Here is a 24,130-nt window from a genome sequence, read left to right as displayed (position 1 = left end):
ATTACTATAACAATGGTTAGATGGCACCTTAAGACCTGTACACACTTTACATATATTATCTCACCTGATCCCCACAACAACCCTGGGTGCTGTTATTATTCCCATTTTACCAATGAGGAAACTAAGGCAGAAGTTAAGTGACTTACCCAGGGGCTTACAGCTAAGTAAATGTCTGAGGCAAGATTTGAATTCAGGACTTTCTGACTCCAAAGCCACACCACACATACCTACAGTACAAGATGGACAAGAAGAATGTATTTGAAATGAGAATTGGGTTCAAATCTTGTCTTGGCTACCTGCTATCTAGGTAAACTTCAGCAAGGAATTTTAATCTTTCTGTGTGTGCCTCAGTTTGGCTATCTGTACAATGGAGAGGCACTGTGGTGTGAAGAAGATGGCCCTGGAGTTGGAAAGACCTGAAAGCAAGACCTGGCTCTGCCCCATGCTGGCTGGCAGGGCAGCTCCCTTAAGACTGTGGGTCGGACCAGTGGAACCAAGCCCCATTCCAGCGGCCTCTTGATAAAGCGTGCTCTCCATCTCCAGACAGAAGCAGGGGGCAGCCGGAAGCAGGTTTCTATCTTAGACATGGCTAATACAGGAGCTGTTTTGATAGACTATGTATATTTGTAGCAGGTTCTAGAGGAAAGGAAGGTAGGAGGGGGAGATTTTGGATCTGAAAATAAAATGAAATTATATTTTGAAGAGCCTGTAGGTTGCAAAGTAGGAGCTTCTCATTCTATGTTGGTAGTTCCCTAGACCAACAAAGTCACAGGGCTAGACCAACCCTGCACCCTACCCCACCCCACCCCCAAGCCTCTCCTACTTCACGTATTTGTTGTGAATATCAAAGAGATCGTGGATGCAAAGCATTTCCTTAAGGCCTGCAGAATGTCAGCTACTGTGATGGAAGGATGGGTAGGATTTGGATGGGTGGGGTGGAGAGTAGGGACAATATCCTGATGTATGCCAAGAGGGCTGGATGGGCTGAGTTTTAACCCTGTCTTCTCCTCACTTTGCTGCGTGTCTTCAGTCAAATCACTCCCCCTCTGTGGACCTCCCCTAGAACATGAGGGGGTTCATAACCTAGAGTCCATGAACTTTTAAAAAATATTTTGATAATTATATTACAATATAATTCATTTCCTTTGTAATCCTAGGTATTTTTATGCATTTAGAAACATTATTCTGAGAAAGGGTCTCCGAGGCTTCACCAGACTGCCCAAGGGGCCCAGATTAAAGCTAGATTATGTGCCCGAGCATTGCACCAGAGCCCCCACATCTCATAGGCAGGCTTCCCACCTGGGGTTAATGCTATCCAGGCCCTTCCCATCCCCCCTTCCCTCTGCTGTGGGCTTCTCATATTTCCCTTCCTCCCTCTGCTCAGATCCAGGTTGGAAATTTCAACCAGACCATTGCCACACTACAGCTGGGTGGGAGCGAGACAGCCATCACCGTCTCCGTCGTCATCTGTAGCATCCTGCTTCTCCTGTCCATCGTGGGTAAGAAGGGAGATGGGCCTTGGGCCCCCAGGTCTGCCCTCCATCCTCAGTAGCACACTCAGATATGACCATTTCATGCTGGGGATGGGATCAGGATTGGGGAGATTGGGACCCCCACCATCCCTCACTGCTGCCTGCACCTTGCACTGCCCCTCACTCCCTCACCCTGCATAGTTACATGTCCCACTGACCCATACAACCCTCTTCCCAGCTCACCCCCACCTCATCTCAAGCCACTGTAGGACTCCAAGAAGTTGTAACATGTGATTAGATAGCTAGCTTGTGTCCAGATTGTAGAAGACTTAGGATACTAGGCAAAGGACTTTGGACTTTCTTCTAGAGGCAGTAAGGAACCACTGATGGTTCATGAACAGACAATGTCCTAGGAAAAATAAATTTTCTGGGAGTGTATAAGATATTCTATATAGAATATTATTTTATCACTCAATTAACAAGCATTTATTGAAGACCTCCTTTATATAAGGCACTGTAGGAGAAATATAAGAACCAATACTAATACTTAGAAAATGTTGCTTGACCTAATAGCCTTCATTTCCTAGAACAAATATGGCAGAATTCATTAGTGCTACTAGGTGGATGTCTCCTCCCAAGGGAATTAACCTTTACAGCAAGTACTGCTAGTTACTTAGTAGTCCCCCAAATACTGCTTCAATCTGGTATTCACCTGTACATAAGAAAGCTTTAACACAAAAGTTTTAACCTTACTTGACCTTTACTAATTTCTCATTTCCTGTCCCCCTCCCCCTGCTACATGGGCCTTTCCAAGACTATCTTCCATCTGTTCTCCATGTTTCTTCTATGTACTTGTTGTATAGACAGGTTGTCTCTCCTGTTAGAATGTAAGCTCCTTGAGGACAGGGACTGTTTTTGTGTTTTTGTCTTTCTTTGTATCCTACCATTTGGCATAGTGCCTGACATACAGTGAATGTCTAATAAATGCTTACTGATTGATTGATTGATTAAGACATGGCTTTCAAAAAATATTTTAAAATTTTTTCCCATCTGCCAAAAAAAAAAAGACATAACCTGTACCCTCAAAGAGCCTACAGTTGTAATGAGACCACATACAAATACACACAACACAAATATACACATTCATGCACGCACACAAGCGCACATGCACGCAGGAACATGTATACACACATGTACACACTGCATACACACAGAGCACGTATATACACATTCTCACACATGTGTACAGGAACGTGTAACACATATATGTGCATGCACATGCATACACACACAAAGCTACACACACAGAAATAACCACACCAGGCAGTCTGTGTAGATTAAGTGCCAAGTGAATGGTCTGGCTAATATGAACTGTTTCAGTAGAGATTAGGCTGGGCTGGGGTGATCAGAGAAGGCTTGAACAGGGCCTATGAGAATGGCTAGGAATGAGATGGCAATGATGATTTTAATATGCCCAGCTTCTCTGTGGGAAGAGGAATTCCCCTTTCCATGCCTGAGTCCTAGAGACAGATGAGACTTGTTAGCTAAGGGTCTCATGCTCCATGCAAAGGATCACAGAGCAAAAAGCCAAGGACTTCTGGCTGACCCCATCCTCCTTCCTCCTCTTCCCCCAGGGCTGTTTGTTTTCTGTACCAAGAGCCGCAGAGCTGAGAGATACTGGCAGAAAACCTTACTGCAGATGGAAGAAATGGAGTCCCAGATCCGTGAAGAAATCCGCAAAGGTGACGGAGACTGGGCAGGGGAAGCCCCCTGGTCAGGAGGACCCCAGGCAGGGTCTAATGGAAAGAGCAATGGGTTGGAAGTTAGGATAGATAGACCTCTGCCCCACACTGGCTGTATGACCTTAGGTGAGTCACCTCATCTTTAAATGGAGTCAGACTGGATAATCCCTAAAATCCTTTTCAGGTCTATAATTCCAGATGATTTAAGAACAACAGTAGCCTCATGCCCAAGGGCTGACCAGTACTCAGCCTGGAACACCTGTGTACACTGGGAATGCGAACACTCAGAGACTATTGCTTGGCCCCTGACTGTACCCCCTTACCCCAGGTATCCTTACTGCCCTGGAGGTATTGAATGGGAAGAAGCCTAAGGCAGCCCTAGCTAGGTAGGATGAAATCACAATGGGAGGGTGTATAGCTCACGTCTCTCTTGGGCTTCCTGACCAACAGGCTTTGCTGAACTGCAGACTGACATGACAGACCTGACCAAGGAGCTGAACCGAAGCCAGGGCATCCCCTTCCTGGAATACAAGCACTTTGTGACTCGTACTTTCTTCCCCAAGGTCAGAAGCACCTCTGTTTGCAGAGCCTGAGTCCTCCTTGAGGCCCCCAGTGACGTGGAACCATAAACACACTCATTATTGCCTGCCTTATGGTGCAGTACAAAGAGTACAGGTCTGAGAGTAGGGAAGGTACATGGGTTCTAGTCCAGATCTGCCATGCCTGAACTGGGTGGCCTCATTTTTCTGAGCCTCAGTATTCTCATCTATCAAATGGCTTAGTAATGACAATATGCCAACCCTATAGGGCTGTTGAGAGGATGAAGTGAGACAATGGATGAAAAGCAGTTTCACCTTCTGTAAAATGAGACTAGCTGATCTCTAAAGTCTGTTTCATCTCTAAATCCAAATCTGCAGCCTATGACCCTGACCACAGGTGCTATTTTTGTCCTCCACTTGACAGAGGAGAAAACTGAGACTCAGAGTAGTCAAGTGACTTGCCCAAGGTTACCCATATTTACTAGTAGCTGAACCCAAGTTATTTCCTGCTTTTCCTGCCTCCCCAGCTTATGCCCTTTTGTAGTGGACTACATGGTTTTCCAGGCAATGGCCCAGTGGAAAAAGTCGTGGCGTATATGTGGGGAAGGCAGCCGGTCCCCAGATGGATGAGTCTTATCTTCCCTCCCCAGATATTTCTTCAGCCATCCCAACACCAGGGTAAATCCCTGGGGTGGATGGTTCCTTTCTACCTGGAATCTGTTTGTGGCCACACCCCTTGTAGGCCAAGTTTCCATGCTCCACCCCACCCTGACTGTTGATGAGATGCATCCAGCCCATGGGCCTCCCTCCTCCTGGTGTCCATTTGGCAATGCCATCTGCTGCCTGCGTGGCATCAATGAGCCCAGTCTTCCTGGGGACCCCATTGGGTGGCCACCCCCTGCTAGTCTTCCCTCTCCTCTGCCTGGGCCATGATAGCCTTGTCCATCTGCCTTTGGGAAGGTAAAAGGTGAGCTCGGGAAAACTCCTGAGTCTTTGCTGGAGAATGCCATTCATACCCCAAGTCACGGAGTCTCCAACTGCTGGGTTCCATAGAGTCTTCATTTGGGGTTGCTAAAGCAGCCCCGCTGCTTCCCAGATTTCCAGGTGGTTCATTTTACTGAGCTGGCAAGACAGTCCCTCCCCCAGCCCAATGCTTGGAAAGTATTACCACTGGAAAGAGACACCAAGTTTTTCCGGTTGTTTGTATCCTAACACATCCTTTAAGAAAAACAAAAGCCTTCCGAACTTCCTTCCTCCAGTGCAGCCTGGAGCTCTGGCCTTCTGCTTAGAGAGCCAGCCAGGGCTGAGAGGCCATGGGGGAAGTACCCAGGGCCACAGGGGCTCAGAGCGGGCCTGGCCAGGTCCATGAGCCAAAGGAAGTGAGGCCCTGCAGAGGCAGCCGAGGGCCAGAAGAGGATGGAGGTGGAGGGAGGGTTTTTTTTTTGTTCCCTCCTCAGAGAGGAGCGTGGCTTTCCACTCCGTGACTCCCTCCCATCCTTCCCCTGGTTTTCTTTTCCTTGCAGTGTTCCTCCCTCTATGAGGAGTGCTACATTCTGCCTTCCCAGCCGCTCAACTCCCAGGGGGGAGCTCAGGTCCAGGAAACTCATCCGTTGCTGCTGGGGGAGTGGAAAGTGAGTATGCCAGACACAGCCACTGCCTGTAGACCTTGGAGCCCCATGGCCGGGGACCAGATCCTCTCCATTGCAGACAGTCATTTCCTCTTCTGTCCCCCTTCGAGACTTTAGAGGTGCAAAGGCATGAGATATATGTCCCTCAGCCTTCCTGTTGGACTTCTTATCTAGCTGGGCCTCCCCAGGATTTCAGGGAACTCAACCCTCAGCCCCCTCACCTCCCATTCTCAATCATGCTCGGAGGGGGTGGGTCACCGGTAAGGGTTAGGGGCAGGGGGAAACATGTAGCCTGAGAGAGAGCATACTTACAGCAGCTAGCATGGCCCACCATCCCCAAAACAAGCCCATTTATCATTATTTCTAATGACAATCAGATTCCATTAACCAAATGTTTCACTGCTGCATGTATGTGGTTCTACCCTGGGTGGCATCATCCCTGTTGTCTCTTTGTCCCTGCTGGATTCAAAGCCAGAAGAACCACGTTCGAATTTCATCCTTACCAGTGTGATCTCAATCACATTGCTAACCTCTCTGGACTTCATTCTTAAGGCGACTCCAAAGGAATGTAATGTGCTGTTCTCTTTGCCTCTTGACCCCAGCATCCTCACAGTTCCCTGATATTTTGCACAGTTGATCTTGGCGGGGGGTGTCCTGAGAGGCTTTCTTAAGTTGCATACTAAAGTTGGAGTGGTGATGCTCTGGGCAAGCTGTGACCTTGCGTGGTGGGGGTGAGGAGGTAGCAGAATTTTCACAGCCTTGGGCTTTTTCAACACAATTGATGACATTAGTTGTCCCTGTGGTCTTAAAGTCACAGAATGTTAGAGATGCAGGGATCTTCTGGTCCAACCACTCAATTTACAAATGAGGAAACTGAGTGCTAGAGAGGTGAAAGTGGAGCTTGGATTGGAACCCGAATCTTCTAACTCCAAATTCAATGCCCTTCCCATACCTCATGGTTAGGAAATCTGTGTTCTGGCCCCACCTTAGCCACTTACTATCTGTGTGATCTGGGGGAAATCACTTTGACCTTTCTCAGCCTAAATTTCCTCATCTGTAAAAGAAGGTGGTGAGATTGAATGATCACTAAGGCCTTTTATAATTCTGTATGCAAAGAGAGTCTGGCACATGCACCATTCCAGACCTCCATCACACTCACGGCTGATGCCATCTTAGTAAACTGATGGGTTTTGCCCATGCGCCAGGTCCCCAAGTACATATGGTTTTCTACCAATGTTGTGACATTGGTATCCATTGGCATAGTCTCACTGGCTTCATATGGCATTTAACTTCTCTGCTTCCTGCTGCCCTCCTCCCACAAGTGTACCCCAAGAAATCTTCTGTACCTCCTGCTCCTCGTTTTACTGCTGGCTGCAATGACAGCCATCCCAGAGCTAAGAGATGGTGGCCGTGGGAGAGGAGAAGAGGAGGCAGGCTAGCCAGGGGGGCCTTCGCCACCTGCAGTGGCTTCGCTGCCCCTCTTTCCTCTGCAGATCCCCGAGAGCTGCCGGCCCAATATGGAGGAAGGGATTGCCTTGTTCTCCACCTTACTGAGCAACAAACACTTCCTCATTGTCTTCGTCCATGCTTTGGAGCAGCAGAAGGATTTCGCCGTCCGAGACAGGTCAGTGCAACTGTGGGGATCGGTTCTCTGCTCCACCTTGAAGCCCTGACATGAGACGAGCCGCGGTAGTCCTCAGCCTTCCTTCCTCTGCCTCATGCTCCCCAGAAGTAACCCTGTATCTTGGCCTGGCTAATAATCATTATTATAACAATGGACCTCCCTCCCCTGCCTTTCTGTGGTCCCATCAAGCTTTAAATGCTGTCAATTCCCAGACCTAAGAGATCATGGAGGTAACTCTGGAGAGAGGAGTGTGAATGACATTGGGTGCCATTAGCCTGGGAGTCACAGCGAGCCTTGAAGGCTGGCTCCCTGAATGCTGCTGTAGAGTCAAAGTTCACATCTGACCACATCCCATCAATGGAAGATCCCATCATCCCCAGCATGGTGCACAGTGTTCTTCTTGCCCTACCTTCCTCTTCCCACCTTTGTACAAGTTGTCTAAAGCCTAGAAGGTCTCCCTCCTCAACTCGACTGCATAGCTCCTTAGACACTTCTGCAAGAGGCTTTCCCTGAGCCCTGCAATCATGAATGCCCTCCCACCCCACCAAAATCACTTTGTCTTCACTTTATATATGTTTTGTGCAGTGTGGCATGGTGCAGAGAGGGTTGGCCTTGGACCTAAAAAATACTGAGTGCAAATCCAGCTTCTGACACATGCTGGTGGTGTAACCCTGGGCAAGTAACAGTGTTTGAAGTCAAAGGTGTCAAACTCAAATACAAATGGGGGTCACTAATCCATACTTAAGGATCCCTGTAGGCTGCATATAAACTTAATTTTAAAATGTAATATTTGTTGTTGTTCAGTTATTTTTCAGTTGGGTCCCATTTGGGTTTTTCTTGGCAAAGATACTGGGGTGGTTTGCCATTTCCTTCCCCAGCTCGTTTACAGATGAGGAAGCTGAGGCAAACAGGGTGAAGTGACTTGCCCAGGGTCTCACAGCTACTAAGTGTCTGAGGCTGGATTTGAACGTAAGAAAATGACTCTTCCTGACTCTAGGCCCAGCATTCTAACCATCTATCTATGCTTTATTGTATTTTATTTATTTTGTTAAATATTTCCCAATTACACTTTAATCTGCACTCAGGATTGTCGTGGGCCTTGGGTTTGACACCTCCGCTCTAAGCACTCTCTAAGATCACAAAGAAGGTGGCCACCTCCATCAGGGGAGAGAGTTTCCTCCTCCAGGAGTTCCCTATACCAATGACCTCCGAGTCCAATGCTTAGCCCTGTGTTTTGTACGTGTTTACCTACATGCATGTTGCTTCCCCTCAGTAAAGGTTGTCCTTTGTGGCTCACGAGGAAGACTGGCTTTGCTCAATTCTACCTGTTTGTTGTGAGGGTTTTTTGATGTCATTGTTAGTGATCTTTAGTGGAAGGAGAGAAAGTCAATGTTTGTTAATTGGGAATAAAATGCAATTAAAAAGAAAGGATGTAAGCTGTCTGAGGGCAAGGATTATTGACGTTTAGTTTCAGTGTCCCCATTGCTTGGCACCATAATTCATCATTGCTATTGAATTGAATTAGTTACTGGGCCCCTCCCCCTCAGGTGCAACCTGGCCTCTCTGCTCACCATCGCTCTGCATGGGAAGCTGGAATACTACACCAGCATCATGAAGGACCTGCTTGTGGACCTCATCGATGCCTCGGCCTCCAAAAACCCCAAGCTGATGCTTCGCCGGACGGAGTCTGTGGTGGAGAAGATGCTCACCAATTGGATGTCCATCTGCATGTACAGCTACCTGCGGGTAAGGGAAGGGTCCACGATGGAAGCACTCAGGAGAGGGCCCGGTGTGGAGGGTCAAACCTCCTTTGAGGGCCTGTAGAAATTGCTGCAGCTGTCAAGATCTTTGGGCCTGATGCAGTCCAACTCAATTGAATTCAAGAGGCTTTTTCCCAAGTACCAGCTATGTGCCTAGACCTGTGCTAAGTGTCTGGGGAACATTCTAGATGGGGTCCCTGTCCCTAAAGAGCCCACAGTATGGCAGGGGAGACAGGGTAAGATAATAGTGGTGCCTGCCATAAGTGCCGGAGAAGAAAGCTAGAGGAGGGGAAATCAGTGTGGATTGGAGGGGTCAGTCAGTAAGACTTGAGCTAGGCCTTGAAGGATGGCCTCATCTGGAGTATTAGGTTCAGTTGTGGGCACTAAGACATCACTAGATTAGAGAGCAGCCAGCGTGGCAGAGGCCTTGAGGTTCATGCTCTAATAAGACATTTAGTTAAAGGTACTAGGGGTGTTCAGGTTGGAGAAGAGACGGCTTGGGGGTCATGATGGCTATATTCTAGTGTTTGAAGGGCCTTCATGTGCATGGGAGGGATTAGACTCCTTCTGTTTGGCCCTAAGAGGACGTAACCAAGAACAGTGGATGGAAGATGGAAAAGAGGCCAGTTAAGCTTTAGAAGTCAGGATTAGAGCTGCCCCAGAGTGGAATGGGCCACCTCAAGGGCTTGGAGATCCCCTTCCTCAGAGGCCTGCACGGAGAAGCTAGACAACCAGTCATCAGGTGTGTTATTGGGAGAGGCGGGGGATTCCTTCTGTGTTCAGTCTGGTCCGGATGTCTGACGAGGTCCCTTCCAGCTCTGAATGGCACAAACATCCCGAGGTGGAGAAATAACACAGTATGTCTATGTTGTGGGATGAAGCAGTGTGTGTTGTGAATAAAGGGTCAGGAAAACCTGGGTTCTGGCACATGCTGGCACATGCAAGTCATTTAAGGTCCCCATGTCCCCAGAAACCCTCCAGTACTGCGGGCCTCAGAACAATTGCTGTTCCAATTTGGTAGCAAGAGTTTTCTCACCAGCTTTCTTTTTCACTAATGGAATCACAGATTTGGCCCCTGTTTTGTGATAGTGAAAAGATCAGCTGCTGGCAGAGAGGGTTCATACAGGGGAATAGGAGGAGATACAATTGGATGGCTGGGCTGGGGCCAGATAATGTAGGGCTTTGAATGTCAGACCAAAGAAGCTGGACTTGATCCTGAGGATGCTGGAGAACGCTCCTGAGCAGGGGGGTAGAAATGATGAAATTAGTACCGTAAGAAGATTCACAAATGATACAGCCCGATCTCAGACAATCACAAATGAGGCATCTCTGGTCCACCACCAGCCACCAGTCAGGAATTGTGGCTGTTAATCCATGAGGTATCAGTAATAATGCCTGAAATACCTATAGCGCTTTAAAGTTTACAGAACACTCCAACCCTCCAGTGAGCATTGAGCTCTGGGGACAGTTTGTAGAAGCGGAGGATCTTAGCCCTGGAAGGTACTTTCAGTATCATTTAGCTTAGGCCTTTCATTTTACAGGGGAAGAAACTGAGGCCCTGAGAAGGAAAGTGATGTGCTCAACTGGTTAACCCAAAGCTGGGACTAGAACTTAGCTCTCCTGATGATGAGTCACAAAATAAAAGTCACAAAACAGTTTTCTTTAAAAAGAAAATTATTATTATTATCTTCATTTTATAAATGAGGAAATAGAGCCTCAGAAAGGTTGTCATCTACACATGGGGGAAGAACTAGCCAGTGTCAGAGTCTGGATTTGAACCCAGGTCTCTGGACACGAAGCCTAGTACTGTTTCTATGATACCACAGTACTGTAACCTCAGAAATAGAAGCCTGGGGGAAGCATCTGTTCTAGGGATTTGAGAAGAGCTAATCTCCAATTCAACATTCAGCAAGAAATGGGTAGTTTGGGGCCCATTGCACAGGCTGCTTTCCGGGTTTCTGTGGCAAAACAGCCAGAGTCCCAGGCTTGGCTCTGTGATAACTGATACACTTTTTTGGTTTTTTGTTTTTGGCGGGGGGCACGATGGTAGCAGGACCCATTACACATGATGCACTTAGCAGGTTTCATATAAGCAGCCTTGTTACCCTAGAAACCTCTACACCTGGAACTGGTCTAGAACTGGTTTAAGTTGGATTGAACATTGGCTCTATTGGTGATGAAGGCTGGGGGTGGGGGAAGTAGCCAGAGAGAGTGTTGGGTTGAGTATGCCCTCTGTGCCCTGCCTTGGAGGCCAAAACTGTAAAACGCTTGTGTTCTAGGGGGAACAGACCCTGACACACATAGATGTCCCTTCACTCAGGTACATATGCATGCAAAAGTATACTTACAGACAGCCACGTACACACCCTTGTACAAATGCTCATATTCTCACACAAAACACACATATAGCATAATGTAACATATACTACTTATATATTCTATTGCTATATATTATATATAATTACATAACATTAATATAACACAATTATATCTTATATATGGTACATATAGTTATATATAAAATATAATTACAGATCAGATATAGTCATCTATTATGTAATATGTAATATATATTATATAATTATATATAATATATAGTATTGTATATAATTACATATTACATAATAGATGACTATATCTTGTTTATAAGACATAGACTATAATTAGATAATATATAGTATAGCCATATATTATATAATTACATATGATATATAACTATATGTGATATATAATTATATAATGTGTAATTATATGTTATGTTTGTTATATTGTATTATGTTATGTTGCATGTAATAGATATAGGATGTCCCAAAAGTCTTAGTGCAGTTTTAAGCTCTAATAACTTAAATATTATTATAGTTTCAAGCTGTTAAAGCTTTAAACTACACTGAAACTTTTGGCACATCCTGTATATACACAAAGAAGCTTACACACATAGGTGTCAGCTTTAAAGAGTGTGGAATTCAGGAGTCACAAGACCTGGGTTCAAACTCTAGGTTTGCTACTTCCTGGAGGTTTGACCTTGTACAAGTCACTTCACTTTCTTTCCTGAGCCTCAGTTTCCTTCTTTCTAAAGAAGGAAAAGACGATGCAGTTGTTGTTCTTTTTAAATACCAAATTTGGAATAGGAGGAGCTGGGTGTGAATCTCGGCTCCAACTTCTGTCTGTGACCTCAGGGAAGTCACTCCAGGCTTGAGTTTTCTCAATTATAGAATGAAAGGGTCACGTGATAGCCTCTGAGGTCCCTTCCAGCCCCAGATTGCTGGTCCTGGGATCCTTCCAGCTCCAGTTTGTGGTTCTTTGTCTTTTGGGTCTGGGATCTTAGAGACCACCTAGACCCATCTCTCCTTAAAGCCCAGAGAGGGCAGTGATTTGTCCAAGGTCACACAGCTGGCTAGTGTCAGAAGTGAGACGGGACCTCAGGCCTCCTGAATCCTGATCCCACGTGTCTGCCTCCTCTCTCTCATCTCAGTGGACTCCCTAGAAATTATTTCATCTGCCCATATAAGTGCATTGGATACAACTACAAAGTCAATATTCCCTTCCTATGGGGAGAAGAGAATTAGGAGAATAGACTTTAGAATCTGCTGTGAAATGTGTAAGCCCACCCAGGCGTTGGCCTCATTCCTGTGTTTCTCCTCTTCTTCTCATTCAAGGCATCTAGATGGCAGAGTGAACAGAACTCTGGACTTGGAGAGTTCAAATCCTGCCTCAGGCACTTACCAGTTGTATGACCCTGGGCAAGTCACTGACTCTCCCCCAAGCCTCAGCTTCCTCATCTGTAAAAATGGGGCTAATAATAGCACCTACCCCTCAGGGTTGTTGTGAAGCTCAAAAGAGAGTAATAATTGTAAAGCACTTAGCACAGTGCCTGGCTCATAGTAGGCATTTTATAAATGTTCACTGTTATTAATTAATTCAATGAGCACTGATTAAAATGGTACCTAGTCTGTGCCATCTCTTAGAGATAAACACAAAAAACTAAAAACAATACCTGCCTTCAAGAAGTTTACACTCTATTGTGGGATACAAACAAATAAATGGACAAATAAGTAGAAGATGATACAGGGAGGAAGAGTGTTCACAACTCAGAACTAGAAGGAACAGGAAAGGCTTCCCATAGGAGGAGGCCCACAAGCCACGCCCTGAAGGGATTCTAAAAGGCAGAGATAAGTAGGGAGGGCTTACCGGGCATGAGGAGATAGCCTATGCAAAGGCACGTAGGTAGGAAATGGGAGGCCCAGCTCAGAACTGTAAGTTAGCCAGTTTGGAAGGTTTGAAAGGTAGAGTCTATTAAGGGAAGGTAATGGGCAATAAGTCTGGGAAGGGCTTTAAATGCAAACCGAGGAGCTCAGCTTTCATCTCAAAGGTAGTAGGGAGCTATGGATGGTTCCTGAGCAGGAAAGTGTGATGTGGCGAGATCTGTCCTGGAAACTTGGGAGTCTAACCAAGAGGCTGCTGAGATGAGGGCCAAAGTAGGATGGGTAGAAAGGAAAGGTCCCAGTAAAAACTCTCTTAGTGCATCTCCCACTGTGACAAACAAGATTCCCATATACCCGCTGGAAGAGGGACAAGCAGTAACCACAGCAAAATGAGGGAAAGCATTTCCTCTGATCCCCACATCCTGGGCTGGTGGCCTCACCCACCTGAACAAGCTAGATGTATTCTGTTGTGCAGTGCCCCACAGCGTTGAGTTTCTCAGGGGAGCCAGGAGACAAGGGCCCACCACTGAGGCCAGCCTCACTGACGTAATTCCAGCAATGCTGAGCCAGGCTGAGTGTCTCCAGCAATACCCGCTTTCTCTCACCTTGCACTCATCCCTAGGCCTCGCCTGACTCCAGCCTCTGCCAGCTCTCTCTCTCACAGGACATTTGTGACTATGATGGGCTTGCTTTTCATTCCAAAGTGATTCTAGTTAATCATGGCATCTATTTGAAACAGCTGTTTCAGGGTCCCTCAATGGTACAATGGAAACATTCCAGGCCCCTGAGCTGTGCCTGCTGAGTTAATATAACATGACACAGACATTTGTTTTATATTAGTGCTCTGCTGGCCCACTGGCCCCATCACTTTGGGAAAGAAGGAAAAAATGGAAGACATACTGCTCTCTGAGAAGAGGGAGATGCTAGACTTTCTATTAGTTGGAGCAGAGATAATAATATTAGGTCATGGAAAGTCTCTGAGAATCCTAAAACCTTGGCATCTAGAACCTTACAGCTAGAACCTTAGAACACAGAATGTATGATTTAGCAGGAACCTTGGACAACAGAAATGTTAACATATAGGATGTCAGGACTTGAAGGAACCTAGAACCTAGAATATTAGAGCTGATGGGAACTTGGACCATGGAAATGTTAATTCATAGGATGTCAGAATGAGAAGGGACCTTAGAACATAGAATATTTGAACAGGCGGGGGCCTTAGAACAAAGAAATGTTAACTTACAGGATGTCAGAACTGGAAGGGACATCAAATATTAAAGCATAGAATATTAGAACTGGAAGGAACCTTGGAATGTATAATGTTAGCAGATAGAATGCCAGAGATGGAAGTGAACCTTAGAACACAGAATATTAGAGCTAGAAGGGATGTTAGAACATAATATATTAGAAGGAGGAATCATGAAATAGCAAAGATAGAAGGAATCAGAAAGATCTCATCATCTAATACCCTCATTTTACAAACTGATCAATTGATCAGTCAGTAAATATTTATTAAGCAACTCCTTTATTAAGCACATGAAAACAAAATAGTCCCTGTCCTCAAGAGGTTGATAGAGGAGAGTGCTGAGAACCACAGGGATGAACTTACCAATTCATGGCCAACACACAGTCATGCAGCTGAGTCAGGAGCAGCAAAAATATTTTCCAGGTAAGGAAAGTTGGCCCAGATGTTGGGCTCAAATGCAGGAGAGGAGAAATTCCTGGGCTAAAAGATAGAATCCTTTGTGAGTGAGTGGTCATACTGAGCGCTCATTAGACTTTTCTCCTTTCACCTCTCACCACTAATTTGTTGGGTAGGGAGGACTCAGGGATGTCATCTCTACTTTGTGGATGAAGAAAGACCAGATGCAGGAGTGCAGAGTCTGGGCTAGAACCCTAACCCTTGAGACCCCCTCTGTCCCTGCTGGGCTCCTCTATTTCCATCTTTGCTGATGTCTCAAGCTGGTTTTGTCAGTGCTCAGGTCAGGACTGGTTCTACCCCTCCAGCAGTGAACCAGCATTAGTGGAAGGGGAAGGGTTTGGCAAAGGCTGCTTCTCTGGGCCCTCCAACTTTCCTTTCAGACACCCAACATACTGATAGCTACCATGTTGGTTCTCAAGAACCAAAGAGGAATCAAGTTACATTATGCTATGGCTTTGGGGCCTGGCTGATTTTAGGGCCCGAAAGAACAGAGTCGCATGGTTACCTACTAGCTGTGTGACCCTAGGCAAGTAACTTCACCACTGCTTGCCTCAGTTTCCTCAGCTGTAAAATGGGAATAATGATAGCACGGACCTCACAGAGTTGTTGTAAGAATTAAATGAAATACTATTTCTAAGCACTAAAAGCATTGAGCACAGTGCCTAGCACATATCAGCAGCTTAATAAATCTTTATTGACTAAGCCCATCTCACCAACTAGTTCAACAGTGTCCAGCCAAAGAGTCCGTCAAAATCTGGGGGTGTCCCCAACAGGCAGATGTGGAATCTAAACTGTGAATCCCAAGAGGTAATCCAGTGGGGCAGCAAGAAGGAGAGTATGGTGCCAATGGCTTCCCATCAGGAATGGGAGCTGCTGTCCAAACCAACGTGGTCTTTACCTTGGGCTCCAGTGTAGCCCATATGGCCATGCCAAGGTTGGTTCATCTGGGGATGATGCAGTCCCTTGGCAGAGAAGTGGTGTACTGCAGGTGTGGAGTGAGACAGGTGTTGTCAGGTATGGCCAAAGTGTTGATTTATTCTATGTTCTAAATGTTATTATTATTATTATTATTATTATTATTATTATTATTCTAACTATTCCAAAGGAGGATTCTGTTGTAGGGGAGAGAGACATTGGGAAGGGACAGCAATGTTTAAAAAATAAAAAGAGCATCCCTAAAGCTTTTTTTTTTTTAAAGAATGATGTACACTCATCCAGGGGTCAAGAGGCTTGGGTTCTAGTCTCAACTCTGACACTGACTCACTGTGTATATGACTTTGGGTGATGAATCAATTAGTAAGCATTTACTAAGCACCTACTATGTGCAAAGCATCAGTGCCAGAGACACAAAAACTAAAAAAAACATTCCCTACCCTCAAGGAGCTTACATTCTTTTGGGGGAGACAACATGAATACATGTAAGTTTATACAAAATTAATACATACAAAATTCATTCTCCTCTAAATTTTTTAAGGGAGAGACACTAGCAGCTGGAGGAATGAGGAACAAGGCCTCACCGGGGAGGTGGTATTTGGGCTGAGCTTTGAAGGAAACAAAAGCCTCAGTTTCCTCATCTTTAAAATGAGAAGTTTGGTTTTAAAGGTCCCTAGGGTCCGCTTTAGCTCAAGAAGTCTAGGAGTCAGGGAGAAGAGGAAAGTCCCCAGAGGAAGGAAGATTGAGGTGGGACCTCGGGAATAAGTATAAACTTCCACTTACTGTAAAGGAAATTTAAGGATAAAGATCTGGCTAGGCCCCAGGGAATATTCCAAACAGTATGTCTGGCTCATTAGAGAGAACCAGAGGGGGAAAAAAGTCAACTTCAGCTCATGAAACCTTTCCCCAAACGTATGACCCAGAGTCCCATCTGTGGTCCAGTAACCATGCGAACGCCGCCACCCATCCTGGGCTTCCCATTGTGGGGACAGCGTCTGGCTACACTCAGACCCCTGGGTGACCCACAAGAACCCCTGGGTCCCAGCGATGATACCAGGCTCAGCGAGGAGAGGCCAAGCCTGAACTGTCCTGGAAAACGGAACTAACCGTTTGAGATACTGATCTCTCCCTGTAGAGTCCCCTCCACCCCCTGCCGAATCAGCAGGGTTCGCGGTTAGTTACATTTCCCCTCGGCCAGGCCAAGTCAGAGGGAGGTTTCTGACTTTGCTCCAAACCAGTTTTCCCAGCAACCATCCAAGGAAGCACTGGAGCTGCCAATCCCTACTTTGCTGCTTCCCAAACTTGGGTATTTGATTAGGGCTTTGCAGGTTTTTGCCGCAGCCCACGGTTTCCGGCTCTCCCAGCCAAGGATCAATTTAAAACTGAAACAAATGAGGGATATGGATTTCCCCACCCCCACCCCCCCTCCACCCCGCTCTGTTCCCATCTCTGACTCAAATAACACCAGCCAAAAGCCCAATCAGTCCAGGTGCCCAGGGATGCACTGGCATTTGGGAAGCCCTCAGCTCCCCAGAGGTAATTCCAAAAGGTTTGAGGCCCCAGGGGAAGTGACTGTGTTCCTCAGGCCTGTTCTACTCCAGGCCCTGTGTTCACAGATGAGCGATTTACCCAGCAGGATTGAAAAACAATGGACTATTTTTAGGATTCTGGCAGGTTTTCTAAACAATGTAGGGTTGGTCCCAAGTTTGGATTCCGCAGATTTTGGAAACCAGATTGATGAGTTGATTACTTACCATCATCTCCTTCTGGAGATCAGGAAGGGTGTCTTGGTGAAAAGCAGTCCTCTGGCCAAAGGATAGAATGTTGGCCAAGTGTCCATCAATTAGTCAATCAATAGCATTTGTTAAACACTTATAGTTAAGACTATATACATATATATATACATATGTATATATACACACATATGTATACACACACATATTATATATATACACACATATATGTGACTATATATAACACTTATAGTTAAGACTACATATTCCAGATAAGGAAATTCCCCCTGCCAATGCAAGATGGCATCTCCTACGACTTAGTAGCAGGTACTTAATTAGTGTTCATTGACTGACTAATTGCTTTTGACACTTGGATGACATTCTGTCTTTGGTCAGAGGACACTCCTTAGGCACACATATTTGTGTAGGATTCTCATCTGTCTGATTTCCAAGATCTCCTGAGGAGGGCTCAGATTTGGAGTGTGAGAGTGGGTGGTCCATTTGGCTCATTCTGGAGGAGAAGCCTTTGGTTTATCCCTATTCTCATCCTCAATCTCTTTTCTTTTCCCAGGAGACCGTGGGTGAGCCCTTCTTCCTGCTCCTATGTGCAATCAAACAGCAGATCAATAAGGGATCTATCGATGCCATCACTGGGAAGGCTCGCTACACGCTTAATGAGGAGTGGCTGCTGAGGGAGAACATTGAGGCCAAGCCTAGAGTGAGCAGCCCCGACTCCCCTCCAGCAGTGCCTTGGAAGAAGCTCACCCCCACCAACCAATGGTTTTGGGGGTAGAAGGGATTGATTAGAGTAGCTAGAGCTGCAGGTACCCAAACCACATCCGGCGTTGGGCTCGGTGGAGGAACGTGGAAGGACATTGATAAGCCAGCTGTCATACACATCAGGGCAATGAGTCCTTGCCATGGGGGTTGGATTGAAGGGATTAGGATCTAGAGAAAAGAACTCTTAGATGGGGATGGAATAGCTGTCTTCAGAAGCTGATAATGTGGAAAACAGATTAGACATGTTCTGCTTGGCCCCAGAGGAGAGAAGAAGAACAAATGAGTGGGAGTTGTCATAGAAAGGCAAGTTTTGCCGTGTTATAAGGAAAATCTTCCTAATAAATAGAATTACACAAAAGATGAGTGGGCGGCCTCAGGAGATGGCGGGCTTCTGCTCCTTGGGGGTCTTTAAGACATCTCGGCTAGACGTTCATTTGTCAGGGAGGTGGTAGAAAGGAATCTTGGTCAGCTTGCTGAGGTTCCCTTAAATTCTGAAATCATGAGTCTTAGAGTCTGAGCCTTCTGGCTGTGTTCAGTAAGGACTTGGCTGGCAAAAGAGATGCAAAAGCAAGAAACGGTGGGTTTATCCTTCTGCCCAAGGAGGGAGATGTTCACGTGCCCTGTCACTGCACCAGGTCCTGACCAGCTGTTTTATTAGGAGTTTTCTGGAGGAGTGAGCTAGTTGGTAGTATTAACCCCCACTGCAGATTGTGAAACTGAGCCACAGAGAGGTGAATTGGCCAACCATCCAGGATGGGTGGGCTTGCCTTTAGTGGGGGAGATGTAAAGCCATGGTGTCTTAGACAGGGCTAATAGGTCTGTGGCCTTGCCCCATATCAGTAGCCCTACACCCCCCCCAAAAGCAAAGCCAGCAGTCCCCTAGTCAGGCTCGTGGCTCCCCAGATGACCCTCAGGTGGGAGGGATGCAGGCCTGGCTGGGCAGCAGAAGCTTGTTTGCCAACCTGATCGTGGGCCTTCTGGAAGGCGCCTGAGTTGGAGTAACCTCAGATGACTACTAGGGTTCTCATCCCTATTTCTTCTTTTCTCTCCCCAGAACCTAAACGTGTCCTTCCAGGGCTGCGGCATGGACTCTTTGAGTGTCCGGGCCATGGACACAGACACGCTGACTCAGGTGAAGGAGAAGATACTGGAGGCTTTCTGCAAGAATGTCCCCTACTCCCAGTGGCCCAGAGTGGAGGAGGTTGACTTGGGTGAGCACTTTACAAATGGTAACCATAGGCAGACACTGGGCACGTTCTGGAATTTGAACCAAGTCTTCTGACTTGGGGCTGGGGGAGAGGCCTGAATAAATTTTTCTCCATCTAAAGGCAAGTAGTTGCCTCCAGCTGACCCCCCTGGAAGAACCACCCAGGTTCCCAATATTCAGTCAGGGCTTTGTGCTTTTATGAGTTCTTTTACTGGCTAAATATTAGATTTCATCCATGATCAGCCCAGCGAGGGAGGTGCTGAGAATATATGTAGAGCCCTTGTGAACTTTAAACTGCCATATAAATGTTAGCTCTGACAATTATTATCATTCCCATTCTAGAGATGATGACGGTGAAACACAGAAAGATTGGGAATTGTCTTGCCCAACATCACACAAACAGACAGTTGGTGTCAGATCAAGATTAGTGTCATGGATGAAAAAAGCACCCAATTGGGAATTAGAAGCCCAGGGTTCAAGGCCTGACTCTGTTTGCAAATGCTGTGGAGACACTTTCTAGTTAACCTAGAGTTCGATGAAATATATGAGTCTCATACTATTACCATGGGAAAAGATGGTGAGACAGGGGTTAGACAAGAGTATATATAATTAAGTGAACTTGGAACTAGCTGAATGGTTGGACCCTGACTTGGATAAAGACAGATGGCGTGCTCATCAAATCTGCAGACGACACAGAATTGGGATGGATGGCTAACACATTGACTGACAGAATCAGAATTTGAAAATATCTTGACAGGTTGGAATATTGGGCTGAATCTAACAAGATAAAATATAATGGGGACAAATACAGTCTTTCACTTGAGTTTTTTTTTTAAATCAGCTTTGCCTGTACAAGATGGGAGAGATGTGGTTAGAACACAGTTTATCAGGAAAAAAAAAAGCAGTAGGGATTTTAGTGAGTGGCAAGCGTAGTGAGCTTGCATGTGATAAGCACAGGCAAGAAAGCAGATATTATTGGGGGCTGCATGAAAAAGGTGGTTTCTAGCACTAGAGAGGTAGGAGTCCTACTGCACTCTGCCCTCTTTTTGGACCATAGTGGGAGCATCATGTCCACTTCTGGTACCACATTTTAGGAGGGATATTGATAAATTGGAGGGGGCTAAAGAAAAACATCCAGAATGATGAAGGGCCTTGGGTGCACCCCCTTGGGTGAACTGGGGGTATTTGAAGACCTAAGAGAGACAGGATAGGTGCTTTTAAAGGGCCGTTGAGTTTTTTCAGGTTGGCAAAGAGCATCCCTGGGAATGATGAGTAATGATTCTAAAGAGGCAGGTGTAGGCTTCATATAAGGGCTACCTTCCTAACCATTAGAACTATCCACAAGTGGAATAGGATTCCTTTTGAGGTCATGAATTCCCTCGTATTAGAAGTCTTCAAGTTAAGACTACTGGCCGGTTTTGTTATAAAGAAGATTCTCATTCAGGTATGGCTTGGATTAGATGGCCACAGAAGTCGCTTCTCTGACCCTGAGATTCTGTGACTCTGACTGTGTGGCCGTGGGCACAACATTTGATCTCTCCAGGCTTCAGTTTCTTCATCTGTCAAATAAAAAAGTTGGACGAGGTCAAGGTTTTATTAATTTCATTTGTATCATGGACCCTGGGCAGTTCCTCTGGTGAAGCCTGTAGATTTCTGCTCAGAATCATGTTTTTACATGCATAAAATGAAATGCAGATTATAATTACAAGGATTACAAATTAATCCAGTTATATTGAAATGGCTATAAAAAAAATAAAACCAACATGATCATGGACCAAAGGTTAGGAACCCCTGTTCTAGATATTTGCTGAGGTCCCTTGGGCTCTAATGCCCTATGTTCTCTAGTCTCTCCAGTTCTAACAATCTATAATTCTCTTCTCAATGATTAAGCTCCAGTACTTTTGCCCCTTCCCCATGTGGTCTCCCCATTTTCCTCTCCTTCCCCAATTCCCCATCCGTCACTGTGATTCTCAGTTCTTCTTCCTTGATCCAGTCTTCCTTTAGCTCACCCATCAATATCACTCTCTCCACTATCAGAGACAGTAGGAAGCCACTTAAGCCTGTCAAGGGTCCTAAGGGCTTCTTAAGAGCCAAGGTTGTGGTTCTAAAGAGGGGAATAGGACCCCTCAGGCACTGGGGAAGCATTTCCTAACAATCTCCCACCTGGAGAGCTCACTGTCAAACCTGTGGGCAAGTGCGACTAGGGGAGTGGGGGAGTGGGGGTGGGTGGGATGATTCCAAAGGTATGCAAGCAGCTGGGCCCACGAGGATCTTATAATACAGCAGGCAAGACCAAGGCTAGCACTCAGGGAAAACATAAGAATAATGACAAAGCAATGCAAGGACACACAGGATAATGGAACCTAGATTTAGTATGAAGGAAGAGCTGGGAAGATAGACTGTCTCATTAAGGTCAGAATGGAACTTGACCCTTACCTCCCCAGCCTTCCTGCCCCAACCCCAACATGGTCTCCACCTCCCACATCTCTCTCTTTAGAATGGTTTGCTTCAAGCACCCACAGTTACATTCTACGAGACCTGGATGACACTTCTGTAGTAGAAGATGGCCGAAAAAAACTCAACACCTTGGCACATTATAAGGTAAGGCAGCCCCAACTCTCCTTCTTCCTGTCTGCTCACTCCCTTTCCCTGCTTTGAACTAAGCCCCTCCAGGCTTTTCTTCCCCTGCCTCATGCCCTAAGCTCTGTACCCCCAAGTCCCTATCTCTTAAAACCCCTGAGCTCTAGCCCTTCAGGCCCCCTTCTCTTAACACCCCCCCTCCCGTACTCTGACCTCTGCAACCCTAAGACCCTCTTTCTTAAAACCCCCCAACCTTTCCTGGACTCTGTCCCTCCAGTTCCCTCTCTCAAAATCCCCACCCTACCCTGAGTTCTGGTTCTCCAGGCCCCCCTCTCAAAACCTCTGCACGTCCAAGGCCCTGTCTCTTAAAACCCCCCTATCTGTCCTGAGCTCTGTCAAACACCTCCAGGCTCCCTCTCTCAAAAATCCCCAATCCCACCCTGAGCTCTGGCCCTCGAGGCCCTTAATCTCCCCTGCCTTGGTCAGAGCCCCATCATTCACCTCCCATGTGACTCTCTGTCTTGGCTGTGTGCCCGTCTCTGGGCTGCTTCCCCATGGGCACATGCCAAGTGTGACTGATTTGGGTTTTCCAGCACCCCAGGGGGCTGGCTCAATGCCCAGCCATCCCAGGCTTTGACTTGCAAAGCTTTGCCTCTTTCCCCCAGATCCCTGAAGGAGCTTCACTGGCCATGAGCCTGACAGACAAGAAGGACAGCACGCTAAGTCGAGGTAATTTCCTGCCCTGGCCTCTCTGGGTGGAAAAAGCCCTGGGCTCTAGGACCACCACTTTCCCTTCTGCCCTGAGCTCATAACCTCATGCTATTGCTGAACAGACTGATAATGATGGGGAGTGATTCAGGGGAGGAGCCGGTGGAGGAAGAGTTGACCTTGCCAGCTGGATTTGAAATAGACCCGAGGTTTCTCTGCCTCAATCCCACTACTACTACCACTGATGATGATGGAGGAGGAGGAGACAGTGTGATACAGTGGAAAGAGCACTGGCTTCAAAGACCTGGGTTCAAATCCTGCCACTGACATTTAGTAGCTTTGTGGCCATTGGGCAACTTACTTGTTTTGGGGCCTCAGTTTCTCATTTGTAAAATGAGGAGTGGACTAGATGACCTCTGGGGTCCCTTCCAGCTCCAGATGGGGGATCTTATTACCATATGCTATCGATAAAGCCCCTAAGGTAATACCCACAGCAGGTGGTAAGAGGACAGAGGGTTGTTTGCAGGCTGTCAGTGGGGGGGGCAACGGAGTATTGGGGTGCAGAGAAGAAGGAGGTCGGGAGAGAAGGAGGTCACAGACTATTTCATGTTTGGTTTCCTATCCCCAGAACCATAGCGCATAGTAGGTATACATGCTCATTGATCGGTTGGCACATTCATTCATTAGCTAAGAGAAAATGAGATTTAGTTCAAGAGGATGCAGGGATTTTCAGCCCTCCCCAGGTGGCCCCAAATGGGAGGCCAAAGCTAGACTTAAAACTGCCCCCTGACCCGTCAGCCAGGCCTTCAATCCAGAGCTACTTCCCCGATGATGTACCACATGGCCCTGGTCCTCTCCCGCCTCAGGTTGGTCATCCCACAACGGGGAGGAGTTATCTCTGCCTTTTCTCAAAGGAAAGACCTCCTGGTGGAGTAGAAGGAACATGGGCTGTGGAGTCAAAGGACCTGAATTCAAATCTTGCCTCTGCTTTCTATCTGTGTGACCTAGCCAAGTCACAGCCTTCCTGGGCCTCAGTTTTCTCATCTGCAAAATGAAGGTGTTGGACTAACTGCCCCCTCAGGTCCCTTTTAGCTCTGAATCTACAATCTCATGATCCTCTTAGTACTGAGCAGCTCCTAGGAAAAATACCACCTCCCCACCCCCTAGCCCTCAATACCCTCTACGGGCTGGCAAGCCAGGCAGTGGGCACTGTTGAGACAAGTAGCTGAAGCGAGCAAAATCTAATCTACCCAGCCTCCCTTTCCGTTTCTTTTGTTCCCTCTCTTATACTTTGTTTTGACTTTTTTCTTTTGCAGTGAAGGATTTGGACACTGAAAAATATTTTCATTTAGTAAGTATCAGATTCCAAAAGCAATTGAGGTTAATAACAGTGTGCTCAGTGTGTGGCCAGAAGTCTTGTCTTCGTCTTTTGGTTTCTTTCCTCCCATTTCCTCTGTAGGAAATTTCGCTCTGGAATGAGCCCAGCTCCCAAGCAGACTGTGTCGGTGAGGAGTGACAGA

The 24,130-nt window shown here is 46.6% G+C and overlaps 1 protein-coding gene across 1 annotated transcript in view; it reads left to right on the top strand.

The window, feature by feature from the left end:
* The window catches only part of PLXND1 (plexin D1), a 200,692-nt gene that overhangs the window by 152,884 nt on the left and 23,678 nt on the right, over window positions 1-24,130 (top strand). The window contains exons 20-30 of the mRNA XM_020981108.2: window positions 1,385-1,499; window positions 3,107-3,214; window positions 3,665-3,777; window positions 5,277-5,384; window positions 6,875-7,005; window positions 8,553-8,751; window positions 17,907-18,053; window positions 19,170-19,326; window positions 21,820-21,923; window positions 22,568-22,631; window positions 23,927-23,961. Of these exons, the coding sequence (XP_020836767.1) occupies window positions 1,385-1,499; window positions 3,107-3,214; window positions 3,665-3,777; window positions 5,277-5,384; window positions 6,875-7,005; window positions 8,553-8,751; window positions 17,907-18,053; window positions 19,170-19,326; window positions 21,820-21,923; window positions 22,568-22,631; window positions 23,927-23,961 (1,281 nt within the window). The remainder of the gene's footprint in view (window positions 1-1,384; window positions 1,500-3,106; window positions 3,215-3,664; window positions 3,778-5,276; window positions 5,385-6,874; window positions 7,006-8,552; window positions 8,752-17,906; window positions 18,054-19,169; window positions 19,327-21,819; window positions 21,924-22,567; window positions 22,632-23,926; window positions 23,962-24,130) is intronic.

Source organism: Phascolarctos cinereus, unplaced genomic scaffold, assembly GCF_003287225.1.
Source record: "Phascolarctos cinereus isolate Bilbo 61053 unplaced genomic scaffold, phaCin_HiC Scaffold_4;HRSCAF=312, whole genome shotgun sequence".
Lineage (NCBI taxonomy): Eukaryota > Metazoa > Chordata > Mammalia > Diprotodontia > Phascolarctidae > Phascolarctos > Phascolarctos cinereus.
Note: the sequence above shows the minus strand (reverse complement) of the source record. Positions and strands in the feature narration are given on the sequence as shown.